General features: G+C 45.6%; 1 protein-coding gene across 1 annotated transcript in view; it reads left to right on the top strand.

Moving 5' to 3' along the window:
• Positions 1-19,901, top strand: part of LOC126204307 (coiled-coil domain-containing protein 42) — a 66,493-nt gene extending 46,592 nt beyond the window's left edge. Inside the window, exons 6-7 of the mRNA XM_049938693.1 lie at positions 12,338-12,487; positions 19,671-19,901. Coding sequence (XP_049794650.1) covers positions 12,338-12,487; positions 19,671-19,901 — 381 coding nt within the window. The remainder of the gene's footprint in view (positions 1-12,337; positions 12,488-19,670) is intronic.
• Positions 19,902-24,546: the final 4,645 nt, after the last annotated feature.

Genomic DNA, 24,546 nt, shown 5'->3' with positions numbered 1-24,546 from the left:
GTGACTGGGAATCATTGAATGCAGATGAACAGTGTCGCATTGTGTTCAGCAATGAGTCGTGGTTCTGCACAACCCTAGATGACCATAATCGGGTGGTATGACTCTGACCTCGGGAGAGCCGGCCGCGGTGGTCTCGCGGTTCTAGGCGCGCAGTCCGGAACCGTGCGACTGCTACGGTCGCAGGTTCGAATCCTGCCTCGGGCATGGATGTGTGTGATGTCCTTAGGTTAGTTAGGTTTAACTAGTTCTAAGTTCTAGGGGACTGATGACCTAAGATGTTAAGTCCCATAGTGCTCAGAGCCATTTGAACCATTTTTTGCTGCGTCACTGGTCGGAGACTAGCAGCGGCTGGAATAGACATGCATGCACGCAGTAACCACAAACGGCTGTCTCTGGAGAAGTGCAGTGACTGGGAATCATTGAATGCAGATGAACAGTGTCGCATTGTGTTCAGCAATGAGTCGTGGTTCTGCACAACCCTAGATGACCATAATCGGGTGGTATGACTCTGACCTCGGGAGAGCCGGCCGCGGTGGTCTCGCGGTTCTAGGCGCGCAGTCCGGAACCGTGCGACTGCTACGGTCGCAGGTTCGAATCCTGCCTCGGGCATGGATGTGTGTGATGTCCTTAGGTTAGTTAGGTTTAACTAGTTCTAAGTTCTAGGGGACTGATGACCTAAGATGTTAAGTCCCATAGTGCTCAGAGCCATTTGAACCATTTTTTGCTGCGTCACTGGTCGGAGACTAGCAGCGGCTGGAATAGACATGCATGCACGCAGTAACCACAAACGGCTGTCTCTGGAGAAGTGCAGTGACTGGGAATCATTGAATGCAGATGAACAGTGTCGCATTGTGTTCAGCAATGAGTCGTGGTTCTGCACAACCCTAGATGACCATAATCGGGTGGTATGACTCTGACCTCGGGAGAGCCGGCCGCGGTGGTCTCGCGGTTCTAGGCGCGCAGTCCGGAACCGTGCGACTGCTACGGTCGCAGGTTCGAATCCTGCCTCGGGCATGGATGTGTGTGATGTCCTTAGGTTAGTTAGGTTTAACTAGTTCTAAGTTCTAGGGGACTGATGACCTAAGATGTTAAGTCCCATAGTGCTCAGAGCCATTTGAACCATTTTTTGCTGCGTCACTGGTCGGAGACTAGCAGCGGCTGGAATAGACATGCATGCACGCAGTAACCACAAACGGCTGTCTCTGGAGAAGTGCAGTGACTGGGAATCATTGAATGCAGATGAACAGTGTCGCATTGTGTTCAGCAATGAGTCGTGGTTCTGCACAACCCTAGATGACCATAATCGGGTGGTATGACTCTGACCTCGGGAGAGCCGGCCGCGGTGGTCTCGCGGTTCTAGGCGCGCAGTCCGGAACCGTGCGACTGCTACGGTCGCAGGTTCGAATCCTGCCTCGGGCATGGATGTGTGTGATGTCCTTAGGTTAGTTAGGTTTAACTAGTTCTAAGTTCTAGGGGACTGATGACCTAAGATGTTAAGTCCCATAGTGCTCAGAGCCATTTGAACCATTTTTTGCTGCGTCACTGGTCGGAGACTAGCAGCGGCTGGAATAGACATGCATGCACGCAGTAACCACAAACGGCTGTCTCTGGAGAAGTGCAGTGACTGGGAATCATTGAATGCAGATGAACAGTGTCGCATTGTGTTCAGCAATGAGTCGTGGTTCTGCACAACCCTAGATGACCATAATCGGGTGGTATGACTCTGACCTCGGGAGAGCCGGCCGCGGTGGTCTCGCGGTTCTAGGCGCGCAGTCCGGAACCGTGCGACTGCTACGGTCGCAGGTTCGAATCCTGCCTCGGGCATGGATGTGTGTGATGTCCTTAGGTTAGTTAGGTTTAACTAGTTCTAAGTTCTAGGGGACTGATGACCTAAGATGTTAAGTCCCATAGTGCTCAGAGCCATTTGAACCATTTTTTGCTGCGTCACTGGTCGGAGACTAGCAGCGGCTGGAATAGACATGCATGCACGCAGTAACCACAAACGGCTGTCTCTGGAGAAGTGCAGTGACTGGGAATCATTGAATGCAGATGAACAGTGTCGCATTGTGTTCAGCAATGAGTCGTGGTTCTGCACAACCCTAGATGACCATAATCGGGTGGTATGACTCTGACCTCGGGAGAGCCGGCCGCGGTGGTCTCGCGGTTCTAGGCGCGCAGTCCGGAACCGTGCGACTGCTACGGTCGCAGGTTCGAATCCTGCCTCGGGCATGGATGTGTGTGATGTCCTTAGGTTAGTTAGGTTTAACTAGTTCTAAGTTCTAGGGGACTGATGACCTAAGATGTTTCCCATAGTGCTCAGAGCCATTTGAACCATTTTTTGCTGCGTCACTGGTCGGAGACTAGCAGCGGCTGGAATAGACATGCATGCACGCAGTAACCACAAACGGCTGTCTCTGGAGAAGTGCAGTGACTGGGAATCATTGAATGCAGATGAACAGTGTCGCATTGTGTTCAGCAATGAGTCGTGGTTCTGCACAACCCTAGATGACCATAATCGGGTGGTATGACTCTGACCTCGGGAGAGCCGGCCGCGGTGGTCTCGCGGTTCTAGGCGCGCAGTCCGGAACCGTGCGACTGCTACGGTCGCAGGTTCGAATCCTGCCTCGGGCATGGATGTGTGTGATGTCCTTAGGTTAGTTAGGTTTAAGTAGTTCTAAGTTCTAAGGGACTAATGACCACAGCAGTTGAGTCCCATAGTGCTCAGAGCCATTTGAACCATTTGAGCCATTTGACCTCGGGAGAGATCTCATGCCCCCGATATTGTGAAGAAGTACAGGGGTGTTACTCTGGCTCAATGTTGTAGGGAGTCATCACGTCACGGATAGTAACTAAGGGAATTCTGATGGCGCAATGGTACATCACAGACATTCTGCTTTCTCAAGTATTCTCTCTCATGTGACAGCATCATGATACCGCTTTTCAACAGGATAATGCTCGTCCACACATCTCATGTATCTATATAAAATGTCTGCGCGATACCGAGGTAGTCATGTATTCTATCTCATGTGACAGTATCATGGTACCGCTTTTCAACAGGACAATGCTCGTCCACACATATCATGTATCTATATAAAATGTCTGTGCGATGCAGAGGTAATCCCAAAGCAAGCAAGACCTCCAGATTTGTCCCCGATAGAGCGAGTGTGGGAGAAAATCAAATGTGTAAGGGTCTACGGCTTGCGCGCAGCCGTATGGTATGTAACACGCGCTCGCCAGTCGACCTATCTGGAATGCTGACAATATGCTTGGTCTGTACACGTGCGTCCGGCCGCAGTGCGACACAGGGAGTAAGCGACCGGCTGCGTTCCGCAGCGCGCCGTGTTAACTAGTGTGGCCTCGGGCGCGAATATGTCTCTTTTCTTAGCTCACCATGGAGCCTTTCAATACGACTGTAATTACGGTGTCAGACACAGTGATGATGGGTGCGTGTAGCGTGCGTGTTTTGTAATCAGCCTTTGTTAATAAAACTAAACTTACTTCTCGGTGTTCGCGTACTGCCGTACCTCAAGGTTGGTTGGTTGTGGGAAGAGACCAAACAGCGAGGTCATCGGTCTCATCGGATTAGGGAAGGATGGGGAAGGAAGTCGGCCGTGCCCTTTCAAAGGAACCATCCCAGCATTTGCCTGGAGCGATTTAGGGAAATCACGGAAAACCTAAATCAGGATGGCCGGCCGTACCTCAAGGACCCACCGCTTACAAATTCTGACAAATATTTCACCTAATTATCATCCGCCGCAACAACCCCCTTATACATGTCAACTTCGTCCCAGAAACCGTATCCAATGTATCAAAGACCACTTACTAAAGTTGAGGACCAGCTTCCTCGGGAGAAGACAGAGGTTTTGTGACACCGTTCCAAACGAAATCTGTGTAAGCATCCAAGCCAGAGGGGGCGCGTCTTTTTGATAAATGGCGTCATAATGCCAAGTTCCTTGTAAATTAGACTCGATTTTGTAATCACTGAAGTAAAATCACGTATAGACTCTCCACGTCAAGATTCATTTCGTTTCCTCCTCCCGTTCTGTGTGTTTAACGTTTTTTTGTTAGGCAGCGTATTTCGTTTCCTCGCGGACCTGTGTGCAGTCTAAAATAAGACGGAAAATTAACAATCTTTAAGAGTGTTGATTGTACGACAGAGAATGAGGTAGCCGGCCGGAGTGGCCGAGCGGTTCTAGGCGCTACAGTCTGGAACCGCCCGACCGCTACGATCGCAGGTTCGAAACCAGCCTCAGGCATGAATGTGTGTTGACCTTAGGTTAGTTAGGTTTAAATAGTTCTAAGTTCTAGAGGACTGATGAGCTCAGAAGTTAAGTCCCATAGTGCTCAGAGGCATTTTTTAGACTGGGGTAAGAAGTTGTTGATGTATCAGATCCTAGTGAAAATGAGAGAGGGACTGGCTGATATGGCTCTAGCTGCCAGCATCATTGTACAACAAAATGGATATTTGAGAGAGAACTGCAAAGTTTTGTGTGCTCTTGAAACGCATGTATTCATACTGCGGCTGCCACATTGCGCGGTTGCTGTGAGTTTAATTACACTACTGGCCATTAGAATTGCTACACCAAGAAGAAATGGAGATGATAAACGGGTATTCATTGGACAAATATATTATACTAGAACTGACATGTGATTACATTTTCACGCAATTAGGGTGCATAGATCCTGAGAAATCTGTACCCAGAACAACCACCTCTGGCCGTAATAACGGTCTTGATACGCCTGGGCATTGAGTCAAACAGAGCTTGGATGGCGTGGTCAGGTACAGCTGCCCATGCAGTTTGAACACGATACCACAGTTCATCAAGAGTAGTGACTGGCGTATTGTGACGAGCCAGTTGCTCGGCCACCATTGACCAGACGTTTTCAATTGGTGAGAGATCTGGAGAACAGAGTCCAACATTTTCTGTGTACAGAAAGGCCCGTACAGGACCTGCAACATGTGGTCGTGCATTATCCTGCTGAAATGTAGGGTTTCACAGGGATCGAATGAGGGGTAGAGCCACGGGTCGTAACACATCTGAAACGTAACGTCCACTGTTCAAAGTGCCATCAATGCGAACAAGAGGTGACCGGGACGTGTAACCAATGGCACCCCATACCATCACGCCGGGTGATACGCCAGTATGGCGATGACGAATACACGCTTCCAATGAGCGTCCACCGCGATGACGCAAAACACGGATGCGATCATCATGATGCTGTAAACAGAACCTGGATTCATTCAAAAAAATGACGTTTTGCCAACCGTGCACCCAGGTTCGTCGTTGAGTACACCATCGCAGGCGCTCCTGTCTGTGATGCAACGTCAAGGGTAACCGCAGCCATGGTCTCCGAGCTGATAGTCCATGAGTCCATGCTACTGCAAACGTCGTCCAACTGTTCGTGCAGATGGTTGATGTCTTGCAACCGTCCCCATCTGTTGACTCAGGGATCGAGACGTGGTTGCATGATCCGTTGTAGCCATGCGGATAAGATGGCTGTCATCTCGACTGCTAGTGATACGAGGCCGTTGGGATCCAGCACGGCGTTCCGTATTACCCTCCTGAACCCACCGATTCCATATTCTGCTAACAGTCATTGGATCTCGACCAACGCGAGCAGCAGTGTCGCGATACGATAAACCGCAATCGCGATAGGCTACAATCCGACCTTTATCCAAGTCGGAAACCTGATGGTACGCATTTCTCCACCTTACACGAGGAATCACAACAACGTTTCACCAGGCAACGCCGGTCAACTGCTGTCTGTGTATGAGAAATCGGTTGGAAACTTGCCTCATGTCAGCTCGTTGTAGGTGTCGCCACCGGCGCCAACCTTGTGTGAATGCTCTGAAAAGCTAATCATTTGCATATCACAGCATCTTTTTCGTGTCGGTAAAAATTTCGCGTCTGTAGCACGTCATCTCCGTGGTGTAGCAATTTTAATGGGCAGCAGTGTAGTTGCAGTAAGGCATAGGTTGAATGTGATTTTCACGCTGCAGCGGGGTGTGCGCTGATATGAAACTTCCTGGCAGGTTAAAACTGTCTGCCGACCGAGAGTCGAACTCGAGACTTTTGCCTTTCGCGGGCAAGTGCTCTACCTTCCGAGCTACCCAGGCACGAGTCAAACCCCCATGCTCACATTTCCGATAAACCGAAATCGCGATAGGCTACAATCCGACCTTTATCAAAGTCGGAAACCTGATGGTACGCATTTCTCCACCTTACACGAGGCATCACAACAACGTTTCATCAGGCAACGCCGGTCAACTGCTGTTTGTGTATGAGAAATCGGTTGGAAACGTTCCTCATGTCAGCTCGTTGTAGGTGTCGCCACCGGCGCCAACCTTGTGTGAATGCTCTGAAAAGCTAATCATTTGCATATCACAGCATCTTTTTTGTGTCGGTAAAAATTTCGCGTCTGTAGCACGGTAAAAATTTCGCGTCTGTAGCACGTCATCTCCGTGGTGTAGCAATTTTAATGGGCAGCAGTGTAGTTGCAGTAAGGCATAGGTTGAATGTGATTTTCACGCTGCAGCGGAGTGTGTGCTGATATGAAACTTCCTGGCAGGTTAAAACTGTGTGCCGGACCGAGAGTCGAACTCGAGACCTTTGCCTTTCGCGGGAAAATGCTCTACCTTCCGAACTACCCAGCACGACTCAAACCCCCATCTTCACATTTCCACTTCTGCCAGTACCTCATCGCGCACCTTCCGAATTTCACAGACACCTGGGGCTGTGGCTAAGCTATGTCTCCGCATGACCCTTTCTTCCAGGACTGCTAGTTCTGCAAGGTTCGCAGGAGAACTTCTGTACAATTTGGAAGGTAGGAGACGAGGTGCTGGCAGAAGTGGAGCTGTGAGGATGGGGCGTCTCAGTCTCGGTCCGGCACACAGTTTTAATCTGCCAGGAAGTTTCAAGGTATATTTTGTTTGTGTCAACAAAAAGTAAATATTTATTTTCGACTATTGGCTCCAGAAAGCAGACAAAAGGAGCGACTGGGGGGGGGGGGGGGGGCTTGCGTTGCACGTGGGCAGGAGCCGAGCGACTCAGAGTGGTGTATTGTCAAGCACTGCAATAGCTCTGCGGAGGGGACCAGAGGGAGCTACGGCGGCGAGGCTGCGTCTTGTTCACACGCCGTTTGGGACGGAGTGCCTACGAAGCCGAACGCACTGGAGACGGGTCGGCGGGATAGAAAGTCACTGGGTCAGCCACTCACCTGTTGATGGAAGTCGTGTCCGTTTCGCTTGCCGGCGGGCCGACTGTCTTAAGAGAGTTTTGTTCAAAAATGGCTCTGAGCACTACGGGACTTAACTTCTAAGGTCATCAGTCCCCTAGAACTTAGAACTACTTAAACCTAACTAACCTAAGGACATCACACACATCCATGCCCGAGGCAGGATTCGAACCTGCGACCGTAGCGGCCGCGCGGTTCCAGACTGTAGCGCCTTTAACCACTTGGCCACCCCGGCGGGCGAGAGTTTTGTAAAGGGCATTGTCTCATTAGATAGGCAGCTAGTGCTTTCTGACTCAAAGGATTGGGAAAACAGCAGACACTATTTGTTACAAAGCTGGTCACACTGCGACCAAAAGAAAAAGTAACTGTTAGACGCTGAGGGCTGGTGAAGATCTTGCAGTGCGTATGTGTCTGAAAGCGCTCACAAAGGGACACTGTTTCCTCAAACGAACGAATTGGTTGCACGCTTTCTCAGCCCAAGGTTGAAAGCTAGCAGTAGATATTATCTAACTGGGCTTCTGTTTGCGTATTAGTTAAGCGCCACTGAATGTATCTTCGCCACTGAATCGGCCTGTCATGCGAAGCAGCACAAAGGCCCATTGTCGGTACTGCTCTCTTTGCTTCATGCCGATAGCACAAGCAGGTATTACAAAAGACGGTACAAACAGCGATAGACTGGCCTTTCCCTTTTTCGTTTTAATGAATTGTCTTACTAAATCAAAACATTAATGGCAGCGTCTATTAGTGAAATGTGGAGAACTTTAATGTATTTAATTCAGTGACAAAATTAATTCCTGTTAATGAAATAATTCAATAAAAAGTGAGTTTTCAAGAGAGATTAGTGCTAGTAATGATACACAGTGAATCATCTAAAACATACACCACAAATGGTGTGCGAATGGAAAGTGCTATTGACGTTCGGGTTTCACAGAACTGACTGATAATCAGGGACTCGTATTGTTAAACAATAAACAGATTGTAACAATATTTAGAAAGTGTATTTTTTTTCAAACATACACTTTTTTCAAATGGCTCATTTATTGATATTAAAAGGCTAAAAGTATGGTTTCAGAGTCGTTTACGACATATCGTATTTTGAAAAGTTTCCACACCGACACTTGTTTCTGCCAGTCAACTTGCGTAGTTTCTAGGCACGATGTTGTTATGTTTGCTTAGAGTGTGCTTGTGTGTTTCTCGCCCGCATCTCGTGGTCGTGCGGTAGCGTTCTCGCTTCCCACGCCCGGGTTCCCGGGTTCGATTCCCGGCGGGGTCAGGGATTTTCTCTGCCTCGTGATGGCTGGGTGTTGTGTGCTGTCCTTAGGTTAGTTAGGTTTAAATAGTTCTAAGTTCTAGGGGACTTATGACCACAGCAGTTGAGTCCCATAGTGCTCAGAGCCATTTGAACCATTTTTGTGTGTTTCTTGAGTGCATTGCGACTTCCTGGTCAGTTAATCTGAGACAGTCCAAGCAGTGGGTCGTGAGTGGACGATAGCACTTACCAGTGCAGAAAAAACCGACATATTTACGGTGTACGAAGAGTGCAGAAGAATGCAGTCTGTTCTTGTCCGGTGTATGCGGCAAGATATCTCAATAGACGTCAACCATTTCGGCAATTATCCATCAACCTCTTCAACGAGTTACGTGGAAGTGGCTGTGTAGCATCTAGACAGCGTAACAGAAGGAAACAGGTGGTGTCAGAAGAGGGGGAAAGTAATGTTCTTGCAGCTGTCGCAGTTGGTCCGCACGTTAACTTCTGCGCAATTTCACGAAGAAGAGGAATGAGTCACGCAAATGTCTTACGCATTTTCCATCGGCATAGGTTATATTCCTATCATATTTTTCTCCATCGACAGCTGAATGGAAACGATTATGAGAATTTCTTTAAAGTCAGTAACGCCATTAGACTGTTTTTTATTTGCAGTGTTACATTTACACGATCATGATTTCGGCTTCAAAGTGCCATTATCAAGTGTTTTATGGAAGCATATTAGACAATAACAGTGAAATACATAACAAGTGATATAACCATGAGAATCCATATTTATAATGCTTACTTACAATGTTATACAATGCCTAAATGGCATACTGTCATATTTAAAATACGCTATTAAACACATTGTCTGGTGATACGTACATCATAAATATCGCCTCAAACCTCACTGGTTAATTAATGAGTGATTAGAATAAGTAATTGCACTGTATTATATTAATTCTGAATTGAGGCAAAATTGCACAACAGTACACGTACAAAGCTGTATATTTACCTACTAAAATGTACTTTAAACAACGTCAATGAGTAGCTGGGCTGCTATACTTATGGATGCAGTGAATATCATCGCTAGGTTTGTTACTGTTTATGTTTATGAGCAGACAACGTTGTTGTATACTAAGATAAACAGCTACTGCTAAGATGTAACAACTACCAAAGAAAATAAATTGCTCCTAACCTTTCCTATCCAACCGGACACTGTTTCCAAAGATTAAAAGAAAAAGTCACCTGCTTGTAACAGGAATTTCTTTGACCAAGACAATTTGACACTTAGCCATCTGTCACTCAGTCAAGATGGTATACTCAGTGATAATACAAAGCAGTAGGCTTTTACCAGAAATATTGATCCTTAGACAATGTGTCTAATGGTGTATTTTAAATATGACAGTATGCCATCTTAGGCACTGCATAACATTGTAAGTAAGCATTATAAATATGGATTCTTATGGTTATATCACTTGTTATGTATTTCACTGTTATTGTCTAATATGCTTTCAGAAAACACTTGATAATGGCACTTCGAAGCTGAAATCATGATTGTGTAAATGTAACATTGCAAATAAAAAACAGTCTAATGGCGGTACTGACTTTAAAGAAATATGTTATGACTGTGGCCCCACATTATGAAAAAATTATTAGATTATGAGAATCGTGTTACTTGTGTACGTGGGCATTTTCCACGGATTCTAGAAGACGTTCCACTGCAGACTAGGAAGAATCTTTGGTACCAACATCATGGCTGTCCAAAACGTAGTGTACGAAGTACTGCATCATGTCTTCACGAATTCTTTCGAAATCGTTGGATTGGACGCAGAGGATGTGTACCTATACCGGCCCGTTTCCTAGATCTGACGTCTGTAGATCTTTTCCTGTGGGAAAGCTGAAAAATGCAGTCTACAAAGACATATCACCTACACCCTATGATACGCAACAACGTGTAACTGCAGCTCTCTCGGCAATTTCTGCTGAAAGGCTAGCACTTGCACAGCAGTCGTTCCATACCAGAGAGGAAGCGTGTACTGCCGCTGCCGGCGAAAATTTTCAACACTACCTGTGGTGGTCAATAATTGTCCCGTTACCCACAAAACTAGCGTGTGTTGTTCTTTAGTGTGTGCTACCCCAGGTATTACAGAAGTGTCGGTGTGTGAACTTTTCCAGATACGGTATCATGTAAACGACTCACACTAGAGACCTGCAACAGATACCCCTGATATTCTAATTTAATCAAAGTTTAGTTTTTTAATGTCAATAGCCATTGTTCCATGTATGTTTGCATAAAAATGCAATTTCTAAGTACACTACTGGTCATTAAAATTGCTACACCACGAAGATGACGTGCTACAGACGCGAAATTTACCCACCAAGAAGAAGATGCTGTGATATGCAAATGATTAGCTTTTCAGAGCATTCACACAAGGTTGGCGCAGGTGGCGACAGCTACAACGTGCTGACATGAGGAAAGTTTCCGACCGATTTCTCATACACAAACAGCAGTTGACCGGCGTTGCCAGGTGAAACGTTGTTGTGATGCCTCGTGTAAGGAGGAGAAATGCGTACCATCACGTTTCCGACTTTGATAAAGGTCGGATTGTAGCCTATCGCGATTGCGGTTTATCGTATCGCCACATTGCTGCTCGCGTTGGTCGAGATCCAATGACTCTTGGCAGAATATGGAATCGGTGGGTTCAGGAGGGTAATACGGAACGCCGTGCTGGATCCCAACGGCCTCGTATTACTAGCAGTCGAGATGACAGCCATCTTATCCGCATGGCTACAACGGATCATACAGTCACGTCTCGATCCCTGAGTCAGCAGATGGGGCCGTTTGTAAGACAACAACCATCTGCACGAACAGCTCGACGACGTTTGTAGTAGCATGGACTATCAGCTCGGAGACCATGGCTGCGGTTACCCTTGACGCTGCATCACAGACAGGAGCGCCTGCGATGGTGTACTCGATAACGAACCTGGGTGCACGAATGGCAAAATGTCATTTTTTCGGATGAATCCAGGTTCTGTTTACAGCATCACGATGGTCGCATCCGTTTTTGGCGACATCGCGGTGAACGCACATTGGAAGCGTGTATTCGTCATCGCCATATTGGCGTATCACCAGTCATGATGGTATGGGGTGCCATTAGTTACACGTCTCGGTTACCTCTTGTTCGCATTGACGGCACTTTGAACAGTGGACGCTATATTTCAGATGTGTCACGACCCGTGGCTCCACCCTCCATTCGATCCCTGTGAAACCCTACATTTCAGCAAGATAATGCACGACCGCGTGTTGCTGGTCCTGTACGGGCCTTTGTGGATACAGAAAATGTTCGACCGCTGCCATGGCTAGCACATTCTCCAGATCTCACACGAATTGAAAACTTCTGGTCAATGGTGGCCGAGCAACTGGCTCGTCACAACACGCCAGTCACTACTCTTGATGAACTGTGGTATCGTGTTGAAGCTGCATGGGCAGCAGTACCTATACACGCCATACAAGCTATGTTGACTCAATGCCCAGGCGTATCGAGACCGTTATTACGGCCAGAGGTGGTTGTTCTGGGTACTGACTTTTCAGGATCTATGCAGCCAAACTGTGCGAAAATGTAATCACATGTCAGTTGTAGCATAATATATTTTTCCAATGAATACCCGTTTATCATCTGCATTTATTCTTGGTATAGCAATTTTAATGGCCAGTGATGTATATGCTCCAGGCAATACTGTCGGTAAAAGTCCATATTCATGTTAACCATGCGTTCCTCCTTATGTTCTTTGTAGAACGAAATCCTCCAGGCATTATGTATGTTCTAAGAAATGTGTGTTTATTTTCAGGAACGATTTAGTACGATTATAGGACTGAACAACGAGGTTTCGCAGCTGGAAAGTGAGCTCGGAGCAGCGACCGACGAGGCCCTGCGCTGGGAGAGAGTCGTGTGTCAGGTGAAGTGCACGGCCAAGGCGACGTCTGCCGAGCTCACCCAGGTACCACACGCAACGGGCACAACACAAACGTTTCTGATCTTTATTTTAGTTAGCATTTATGTAGAAATCTGTTTTTGAACATTATGTGACTTAGACAGCAGCGTTCCGTGTCATCGTTAAATGGAGGGCTATCATCGCTCCAGAAAACCTGGCGCAAAGTTTCCTACATCAGTCCTGGTGGACGCCAAAAGAGCGATCAAGCAAACCCATGGTCTTTAGAAAAATAAACGCCATTCCGTCTATGGTGAAAAGTGAATGAACTGTTTCATAGAATTATAGGTATAATCACAGGACACGGTTTTAATCATCACTGTATTTGGACATAAACTGCTCTTCTTCAGGAATTGGATGAAGTAACAAAAGTCGACAACACGCTCTTTAAAACCTTAAAATTTTACGGTTTCTATATACGATTGACCCAAAGTTAACTAAAAATAAAATTCTGCTGATATCCCCAAAAATAGGGTAGCATAGGAACATGCGTTCGGAACATGCGTTGTCATATGAAACGTGTATTAATATGGAATGGATGACTAATTCTTCGCTCCTAATAGTTATAGTGAAGAAACCTGCAAAGTATTTGGAGATTACAAAAAAATAATAAAAATAAAATAGTAAAATAAAATATAGTGTTTTCAAAACTCTATTTTTTAACTTCCTATATTTTCTTAATGTTTATATATTTGTCGAGTTCGGTATTGACGTATAGAGGAAGTGCAACACTATCGTAGGGAATAGGGAAAGTGAGACACCATTTTATTTGGTATGGAAACGCATTCGTGGATGCAGTATTGACTAACACGATGAAAGCACAGTTGGACCTGCGCGCACGCCATGTATTGTTGAGAACGGTATACTAGTTGTCACAATCTCCGGCCTCTGCTTTTGAATTGGTCTTGCAACGAGAAAAATTAAATGAACTTATTTACCGACAGATAGACGGAATGAAACAGGCTAGTGTGAAGTAAAACAATTTCTACCTCTTGAATATATCAACATTTTTATCAAATACTCATTAACAGCAAGAGCATTAGACTTTTCATGTAATGTAGAAACTAATTGCTGTCTAATTTTTGAGTCGTGGTTACTCCCAGGACCAGAGGGGCATTAATGCCTGATCTGCCACACAGCGTTGACGTAATGATAACAAGAGGCAACCATAGTTAGCAGCGTTTTAAGCTTTGATCTATGTAAACAAGGTCACTAACGCACCCCGGGGCAGTGGCTTTCGAGAAGGAACTGCGTAAGAAAAGGAATCACGGCATCTTTGTCAGTGTTCTGGGTTAGATTGAAACCTCCTGGCGTGAGACGATGCGACATGGTCGGTGAGCCCCCTTGGTGATCTTCGAGACGAGAATGTCAGAGGTAGGCACTAGATTACATTTTATCCATTCTCTCTTTCTTACTGTATCAATAACACAGACACTACATTGGGGTGACAAAAGTCGTGGGATAGCGGCATGCACGTATACAGTCGGCGGTAGTATCGTGTGCACAAGGTATAAAATGGCAGCACATTGGTGGAGCTGTGATTACGTCCTTCCACCATCATCCACACCTACAAATCCCTCATCCATCCTACCCCTGTTATGCCAGCGTTTCCTCCAAATCCTCCTTGCCTTCCGTATCCGCCTTCCTTCCCCCACACGGCTCCTGTGCGACCTCATCCCCTTCCCCCGTCTCTGCAGGCTTGATCCCCCACCCCCTGGTTACCTCCTTCCTCTCCACCCCCGACCCTTTGCCGCGCCTCTATCGCCGCACCCCTCTCTCTCTCCACCTCCACACCCTCCATCTCCTTCATCAGAGCAATTTCCAGCACCTCCCCCCTCCCGGATGTTGAACTTCGCCATGATATCTACCCTTCCTTCCAACTGTAGCCTGGCCATGTTCCCTCCCCTCCCCAGGGCGCCCACTTTTCCTCTCCCCACCTCCTCCCAGAGCGGATTTTTCTCCTTCCCCCCCCCTGAGTCCTTGCACCCCCTCCTCAACTGTGTCCCTCCCACGTATTATCCTCCCCAGCCCTCTTCGACGCGCCCCCACCCATCTTCCCCCCCCCCTCTAGCCCCTCCCACCCTTCTTCCCTTTTTCCTCATCTCCATGATCCTGGCAGATCCAGTGTTTTGCTTATCACTGCTACGTCAGCGTTGTGTTTTGTGCTGCTCTCCTGTGCATCAAGATCTGTGATTTTGTGCTGTACATAGTGTTGCTGTCAGCGATCGTCATGTGCTACACCGTCCATCGATACTTTTATGCTGCAGCCATACTTCGTCTTGTGTTCTTTTAAGTGTCCCAGTGTGGGGTTTATTGTGCACTATAGTTTTTTAAGGTTTTTATCTCCATTTTACAGTCGCTCCCCTTTTGTCGATTCTCTTCCATTATGTTCCCCATTTTTTATATATTTTGTCAGCCGTATTTTCTCCTTTGTAGTTTTAAATGTCTTCTGTTGTATCATTATTGTCTTTTGGCTGTAGAGCATTGCATATGCTGCTGCCAGCCCACCCCAGTTGGGGAATTGAAACACAAAGGAAAAAAAAATCGGAGCTGTCATTTGGACTCAGGTGATTCATGCGAAAATATTTCTGATGGGATTATGACCGTACGACGGGAATCAGACTTTGTGCACGCTGAATGGTATATGGAGCTAGACACATGGACGTTACATTTCGGAAAATCACTGGGGTATTGAATGTTCCGATATCCGCTGTGTCAAGAGTCTGCCGAGAATCCTAGATTTAAGGCGTTACCTATCACCACGGACAACACGTGACTGACGGCCTTCACTTAACGACCGAGAACAGCACAATTTGCTTAGAGTTGTAAGTGCTAACAGACAAGAAGCACTGCGTAAAATAACAGCAGGAATCAATGTGGGACTTGTGACGAAGGTATCCCTCAGTAGTGCGATTAAATTGCTGTTAAAGTACTATGACAGCAGACGACCTACGCGAGTGCCTTTGCTAACAGGACGATGTTGTCTGCAGCGACTCTCCTGGGCTCGTGACCACATCGGTTGGGCCCTAGAGGGCAGGGAAACCGTGGCACGGTCAGATGAGTTCCGCTTTCAGTTGGTAAGGCTGATAATACGGTTCGAGTGTGGCGCAGACCCCACGAACCCATAGATTAAAGTTGTCAATAAAACACTGTGCAAGCTGGCGGTGGCTACGTAATGTTTTGGGCTGTGTTTACATGGATCAAAGACTGGCAACTTGGAGGCCACCGAAGCCATGCAGGGACTTCATGTTCAAAACAACGATGGAATTTTTATAGATAATAATGCACCATGTCATGGGGCCACGGTTGTTTTCAAAAAATGGTTCAAATGGCTCTAAGCACTATGGGACTTAACGTCTGAGGTCATCAGTTCCCTAAACTTAGAACTGCTTAAACCTAACTAACCTAAAGACATCACACACATCCATGCCCGAGGCAGGATTCGAACCTGCGACCGCAGCAGCCGCTTGGTTCCGAGGTGAAGCGCCTAGACCCGCTCGTCCGCAGCGGCCGGCACAGTTAATCTCAATTGGTTTGAAGAACATTCTGGATAATTCGAGGGAATGATTTGGCCACCCAGATCGCCCGACATGACTTCCATCGAACATTGCTGGGACATAATCGAGAGGTCAGTTCGTGCACAAAATACCGCATGCAGCATTTTCGCAATTTTGGTCGGCTATTGAGGCAACGTGGCTCAATATTTCTGCAAGGGACTTTCAACGACTTATTGAGTCTGTGCCATGTCAATTTGCTACACTACGCCTTGCAAGGGAGATCCGACATGATATTAAGAAAAATGGTTCAAATGGCTCTGAGCACTATGGGATTTAACAATCTGAGGTCATTAGTCCCCTAGAACTTAGAACTACTTAAACCTAACTAACCTAAGGACATCACACACATCCATGCCCGAGGCAGGATTCGAACCTGCGGCCGTAGCAGTCGTGCTGTGCCGGACTGAAGCGCCTTGAACCGCTCGGCCACCGGGGCCGGCATGATATTAAGAGATATGCTATGACTTTTGTCAAATCTGTATATACTCTACACTCACTCGACCGCCATCTACGAGAAACAGTTACACTTAAGACATAACACTCAATTTTATGCCGAGAAAGGTAACGCAGTTATGATGGCACAGGTATAGCAATCGAGACTAGCGCGGTTAAAATCATTATTCCGCCAGTCACACCGAGGTTTTTCATTTTATCTCCAAGTCGATTACGGCAAATGAGGTGTTCCTTCTCTAATGACGTCATAGTGTGTATGAAGTTAAAGGCTAGAATGGGATTTTCACTCTGCAGCGGAGTGTGCGCTGATATGAAACTTCCTGGCAGATTAAAACTGTGTGCCAGACCGAGACTCCAACTCGGGACCTTTGCCTTTCGCGGGCAAGTGCTCTACTTGCCCGCGAAAGGCAAAGGTCCAGAGTTCGAGTCTCGGTCTGGCACACAGTTTTAATCTGCCAGGAAGTTTCAAGTTAAAGGCTATTCAGTTGTTTATGTTCAGAAACGAAGTTTTGTCAAAGAAAGACATCATTTGAGAACCGTGACTGTGATGTTATACAGAGCATACAATATTTTGTGCACACAGCAGCAACAGCGACGACTGGGTTTTGTTTTACTTTATGGAGAAAGCACCGTTACCTGTTTTTATTTTCACACTGTTTACATGCTATTATCAGAAAACGGAAGTGGAGTCATCATTTGATTCTCCAGTCAACCCTCGTTGCCAGGCCATACAACTCACGTAAATACGGAATGATACAGAGAAATGCTTTATGTCAGAACATGTGGCAAGTAATACAAATAATTTTTTCATAATGTGGGGCCACAGTCATAATATAATTCTTTAAAGTCAGTACCACCATTACACTGAATTTTATTTGCAGTGGTACATTACACGATCGTGATTTCGGCTTTAAAGTGCAATTATCAAGTGTTTTAATGTTATACAGTTCCTAAGATGGCATACTCTCGTATTTTAAATACTTTAAAGAAGTAATACAAAGTATGGTGGCAAAGATGCCGCCCTCTCCCCTAGGCCAGACCGGAACTACAGGTTTAGCCGTAGGTCGTCTCGTCATTGAACTCCTGCTGAATAGGCAACCCAAATGACACTAATGCACTGCGTGGAGCATCCGTGCCCCGTGAGAAGAAGTACAGAACACAGGCGATCTTCAAGTAGACACCCCGCGTATTCATCGCTCCTTTACTATCACAGATGTGATGTCCCGTATGATAAGATAAAATGCAAAGTGAGTATGTTGAAAACTTTGTATTCTACATCTACATATACATGACTACTCTGCAATTCACATTCAAGTGCTTGGCAGAGGGTTCGTCGAACCACAATCATACTATCTCTCTACCATTCCACTCTCGAAAAGCGCGCGGGAAAAACGAACACCTAAACCTTTCTGTTCGAGCCCTGATTTCTCTTATTTTATTTAATGATCATTTCTACCTATGTAGGTTGGGCTCAACAAAATATTTTCGCATTCGGAAGAGAAAGTTGGTGACTGAAATTTCGTAAATAGATCCCCCCGCGACGAAAAACGTCTTTGCTGTAATGACTTCCATCCCAATTCGCTTATCATATCTGCCACACTCTCTCCCCTACTAAGTGATAATACAAAACGAGCTGCCCTTTTTTGCACCTTTTCGATGTCCTCCGTCAATCCCACCTGGTAAGGATCCCACACCGCGCAGCAATATTCTAACAGAGGACGAACGAGTGTAGTGTAAGCTGTCTCTTTAGTGGACTTGTTGCATCTTCTAAGTGTCCTGCCAATGATACGCAACCTTTCGCTCGCCTTCCCCACAATATTATCTATGTGGTCTTTCCAACTGAAGTTGTTCGTAATTTTAACACCCAGGTACTTAGTTGAATTGACAGCCTTGAGAATTGTACTATTTATGGCGTAATCGAAATCCAACGGATTTCTTTTGGAACTCATGTGGATCACCTCACACTTTTCGTTATTTAGCGTCAACTGCCACCTGCCAGACCATACAGCAATCTTTTCTAAATCGCTTTGCAACTGATACTGGTCTTCGGATGACCTTACTAGACGGTAAATTGCAGTATCATCTGCGAAGAACCTAAGAGAACTGCTCAGATTGTCACCCAGGTCATTTATATAGATCAGGAACAGCAGCGGTCCCAGGACGCTTCCCTAGGGAACACCTGATATCACTTCAGTTTTACTCGATGATTTGCCGTCTATTACTGCGAACTGCGACCTTCCTGACAGGAAATCACTAATCCAGTCTCACATCTGAGACGACACCCCATAGGCCCGCAGCTTTATTAGAAGTCGCTTGTGAGGAAGGGTGTCAAAAGCTTTCCGGAAATCTAGAAATACGGAATCAACTTGAGATCCCCTGTCGATAGCGGCACAAGAACGATGTTTTCTGAAACCATGCTGATTACGTATCAATAAATAGATCGTTCCCTTCGAGGTGATTCATAATGTTTGAATACAGTATATGCTCCAAAACCCTACTGCAAACCGACGTCAATGATATAGGTCTGTAGTTAGATGGATTACTCCTACTACCCTTCTTAAACACTTGTGCGTCCTGCGCAATTTTCCAATCTGTAGGTACAGATCTATCGGTGAGCGAGCGGTTGTATATGAGTGCTAAGTAGGGAGCTGTTGTATCAGCGTAATCTGAAAGGAACCTATTCGGTATACAATCTGGACCTGAAGACTTGCCCGTATCAAGCGATTTGAGTTCCTTCGCAACCCCTAAGGTATCTACTCCTAAGAAACTCATGCTAGCAGCTGTTCGTGTTTCAAATTCTGGAATATTCCATTCATCTTCCCTGGTGAAGGAATATTCATCCTATTCATCCTATTGCATGTAGTACCACTCCCATTTGCATCATTTCTTAATGTACAATAACGAAATTGGTTTTCCAAATACAAAGATGGGCAACTGATGAATGACATTTCCGCATTCCGCAGATTGATTGATGACCGAAATCGATCGTAATAAATTATTGCCCATATAGGTAGTGTGATGAATCTTTAATTGTTTACCAGCTGTCCACAGTCGCCTAGTAAAGACGTTAAACATGGTTTAGTTTGGTTGTTTAAGTGTTGTTTCTCGTGACAATAAACAGGGTGCTCGTTTTCAAATCTCTCCAGATTTATTAAAGTTATGGTACCTTCTCTTTGTTTCAGGTTAAAACTGCGTGCTGGAACCTACATCAGCTCATGTCCAAGCGGAAGTGGAAGTGCTTGCAGACAACGCACGACGAAAAAGACTGGGAAGGGCAGCTCGTGGATATTAAAGCCATAATTAAAATCACCAGGCAGATTCTTGCAGAAGCACGAAAACTTGTTGAGGAGGAACAAAATACCGTGGTCGCTGTTGTTGATGAGCCCTTGCGCGGAGAGGAAACTGACGAGTGACAGAGTTGCATCATGGACGCGACCCTCTGCTTGCTAACACTTTTCATTTACTCTGTTCTGTATTGTACCATGTATCAAGGAATTTTACATTCTTAATCCATTCAGGGATGGGACGTGAGAAGAATTACTGTTTATCTACACTCAGCGTGAACTGATATTAATCTAATTTTATATTCATAGCATTCAGGGTGAGGGATACTCCTACATTCATATTTAAAAATAGATATGAAAATTTTCTACGTAGATTTTAATGATTCTGCGTAGGAGAATTTTTTTTAGAAACTTATAGCTTATTTAGCGCAGAAATGTTGCATACTTACTACTGTTAGTAAACCACATATTGCGACTGCCTGGTTGGCCGTGCGGTCTAACGCACGGCTTTCCGGGCGGGAAGGAGCGCCTGGTCCCCGGCACGAATCCGCCAAGCGGATTTGTGTCGAGGTCCGGAGAACCGGCCAGTCTGTGGATGGTTTTTAGGCGGTTTTCCATCTGCCGCGGCGAATGCGGGCTGGTTTCCCTTATTCCGACTCAGTAACGTCGGCGATTGCTGCGCAAACAAGTTCTCCACGTACGCTTACACCACCATTACTCTACCACGCAAACATAGGGGTTACACCCATCTGTTCTGAGACGTTCCCTGGGGGCCTTCCGGGGGCCGAACCGCACAATAACCCTGGGTTCGGTGTGGGGCGGCGGAGGGGTCAAGTTCGACTGCGGTAGTCGTCGTGGGGTTGTGGACCACTGCGGCTCCGGCGGGGACGGAGCCTCTCCGTCGTTTCTGGGTCCCCGTTTAACATACAATAAAATACAAACCACATATTGGTTTTTGATGTATGAACTCATCTGAAAATGCAGCCATATTTTAATAAATATCAGTTAAGATAATGTTCTGTAAAGTGATTCATCCCCAATCATTAATATATATCGTACAAAGTGACCCACGGAACTGACTATAGGACTTTCTTATTGAGTTTACCATTGACAATTAATACTCATAATGTCTACAGGCAATGCTCAAGACTTGCTTTAGGATGAAGTAGGGTAGGTACAATAGTCAGGTTCCTAATAATATGCCGTGGCGGTCACCTGCAAGTTATCAGACTATAATTAATCATTTGGAATCCACATTCTTAAGAGCCATATTAATATTATCATTTTTATTGTTAAATGTATTTATCACTCACTTAATGACATAACTATTGCTCGTGTGTTAATATTACGGCTTTTCTTCTGAACAAAAAGGGAAATAATATATCTGGAATATAAGACCTTGAGTAATTAGAATAGTTTATTTCTAGGGATAAACTGATGATGTACGTGTGCTTGGTAGCCGGTGTTACAAATGACACCAGCAAAATGCTTTACACGCTGAGTAAATTGATATTGTTCTTGTTGTATATTTGAGAACAGTGCTGTTGGAATGTTTTACTTACGTAATGAGAGGTGACAGGAGCACGGAACAAACGACTTCGCCCAGCAGGTAGAAGCGCCAGTCCGCTGCCCTCATTGTCGATAGCACAGGATCAGTACAACTCCGATCTGCGCAAACCATCAAGAAACTTCCGTAAGTAGGTACTTCCGCCTTGCTAACTACCTTAACCTTCGAACATATTTCTTTGGCACAATGGAGATCAAGGGCGTGGAAGATCGCATTCTGCGAATGACATGCTACACCTCAATATTACACGTTCTAAATCTGACCATACAGAAATTAAATATCCGTCATATATTCAAAATACACAGAAAAACAAATAGCAATCAAAATGGTCGTGCCATCCAGCAACCAAACAGGCATGTAAACACGCAGAACACCGACGAACAAAACAGTTAATTTCTACATTACCAGAAACACATTCAGAGGGACCTAACGAAAATTAATCAAGTGGCTGTAGCCAATAGACGCCTGACACGGTTACCGATATCTCATTGTGGAAAAGTAAAACTAATACGAAGTTAACGATTCCATTAAACTCACAACAATGCCCATCACCACCTGATTACCATATGCAGAGAAACTATCCCACAAAACAGTAAATATATTCACACAACACATTATCAACAACGTGCAACACAAAGAAAACTACAGTAAACAAAGAGGTATCTTGACGACGAACACATACACATTTTGTTGTATGTACATCAAAGTTTTCGGTGTAATACATAGCCGGCCGGGGTCGCCGAGCGGTTCTAGGCGATACAGTCTGGAACTGCGCAACCGCTACGCTCGCAGGTTCGAATCCTGCCTCGGGCATGAATGTGTGTGATGCCCTTAGGTTAGTTAGGTTTAAGTAGTTCTAAGTTCTAGGGGACTGATGACCACAGATGTTAAGTCCCATAGTGCTCAGAGCCATTTGAACCATTTTTTGTAATTCATAGGCTTATAAATAGCTCAGACACGAAAAAATTTTCGCAAGTGTTACACTGACAATTTTAACTATTATTCTAAAAGGAAATAACATACATATGTATAAGTGTTTCTTTACCAATAGCTTAGTTAAGTATTCAATAATCTCTGACTAGCACCGTTCAGTACAACGCAGACATCTGTGAACATTCCTACTGTGAAGCAACAGACTAGTAATCCATGTTCCATACAGACACAAATAATTCTCGCAAAAAAATAATTAAATATACTTAATACCAGCCGACAAAGCATGCAATTATTCTGCACATTCCCTGCCAGTATGAGGTGCCATTAAATCGTCAGTGGAGCAAGGTGCCACACGAAGACAGGTGGGATATTGGAGTTTAAGGTCACTGAAGATGGAGAACAAGCCCGGAGCGGCGAAGTAAATTTACTGTGCTCTTTCAATGAAACCATCCCAAGACTCATCTTCAGCAATTTAGGAAAACTGTGGAACACCTGAGTCTTGACGGCGAGACGGGGGTTTGAACCGTCATCCTCCTAAATACGTGTCCAGTGTGTCAACCATTGACTTAGCCACCGCCGGCCGAGCGGTTCTAGGCGCTTGAGTCAGGAACCACGCTGCTGCTTCGGTCGCAGGTTCGAATCCTGCCTCGGGCATGGATGTGTTTGATGTCCTTAGGTAAGTTAGGTTTACGTTGTTCTGAGTCTAGGGGACTGATGACCTCAGATGTTAAGTCCCATGGTGCTTAGAGCCATTTGAACCATTTCTTAAACTAAGCCACCTATCTCGGTAATGCCACAGAGCCAAACCTATAGCGTTATTAAAGAAAATGTGGCGTATCCACACCATATTTAACGTTAAGTTACAGGTTTCTTAAAGAATCTCAAGATGGCAATGTGCGAGCAGACTCCAACGAGACAGTTTTATTAAGACAAAGGAGTTATAGACATTGGCTCCTTCCTTTTTGTATTAATTCTTAGTGGCTGCTTGATCAGTAATTAAGGCGAAAACGGCCAATGATCCCTCCTGTGTGGTTGCACGCCAGACTCGAACTCTTACGGGAATCTGCGAAATGCCGCGAGTAACGTGGATAATGGGCAAGGGCACTACGTCCACAGTGTGTGGGTAAGTTGAGAATTTGTGCCTGACGGGAGGCGTGCTTGCAAACGTCCCCATCTGTTGACTGAGGGATCGAGACGTGGCTGCACGATCCGTTACAGGCATGCGGATAAGTTGCCTGTCACCTCGACTGCTAGTGATACGAGACCGTTGGGATCCTGCACGGCGTTCCGTTTTACCCTCTTGAACCCACCGATTCCATATTCTGCTGATAGTCATTGGATCTAGACCAACGCGAGTAGCAATGTCGCGATACGATATACCGCAATCGCGATAGGCTGCAATCCGACCTTTATCAAAGTCGGAAACATGATAGTACGCATATCTCCTCCTTACACGAGGCATCACAACAACGTTTCAGCAGGCAACGCCGGTCAACTGCTGTTTGTGTATGAGAAATCGGTTGGAAACTTTCCTCATGTCAGCACGTTGTAGGTGTCGCCACCGGCGCCAACCTTGTGTGAATGCTCTGAAAAGCTAATCTTTTGCATATTACAGCATCTTCTTCCTGTCGGTTACATTTCGCGTCCGTAGCACGTCATCTTCGTGGTGTAGAAATTTTAATGGCCAGTAGCGTATTTTTCTCAAACTTGCGAACTCATGTTCGATCGTGCATAGTCTTCTGATCCATACAGTTTTCAGGACCTCATGCAACATCTTTCCTACGCATACAAGTGCACTGAAATGACCGTTTTTCGCGTAGAAACATTTGAGAAATTTTTGCATAATTCTCAAATGTGTAGATTTCAGAATCTTACTTAAAATCTCCTGAAATGTATGTGGAGTCATGATTTGCTCGGATATATTTGAGACAGTCTTCTGAAATGTGCGACTTTGTGCTGTCCTCGGACATGCATCGAATACAGCAATTCACGATTGCTGATTTACGCTGACACTTTTGAGAAACTTTCCCCACACTTGAGATTCTATGTTCCGACTTAGTTCTTAGGTCTGCGTTGAATTTAGGGCCTCTTTTAAAAAGTGATCACTGCCGACAAACGTGCTGTCTCTGGAGTGATGAAGTGCGAAGACACATTTGTGCTCTTCTGCTCAAACCTGAGACTCTAAGTTCCTACATTGCACAATTTTGAGATCTGCACAGAGTTCAGGGTGTCACATAACGTCTTTTATGCGCAGACAATTGCGCTGAAATGAAT

This window comes from Schistocerca nitens, chromosome 9 (genome assembly GCF_023898315.1).
Source record: "Schistocerca nitens isolate TAMUIC-IGC-003100 chromosome 9, iqSchNite1.1, whole genome shotgun sequence".
Taxonomy (NCBI): Eukaryota; Metazoa; Arthropoda; class Insecta; order Orthoptera; family Acrididae; genus Schistocerca; species Schistocerca nitens.
Note: the sequence above shows the minus strand (reverse complement) of the source record. Positions and strands in the feature narration are given on the sequence as shown.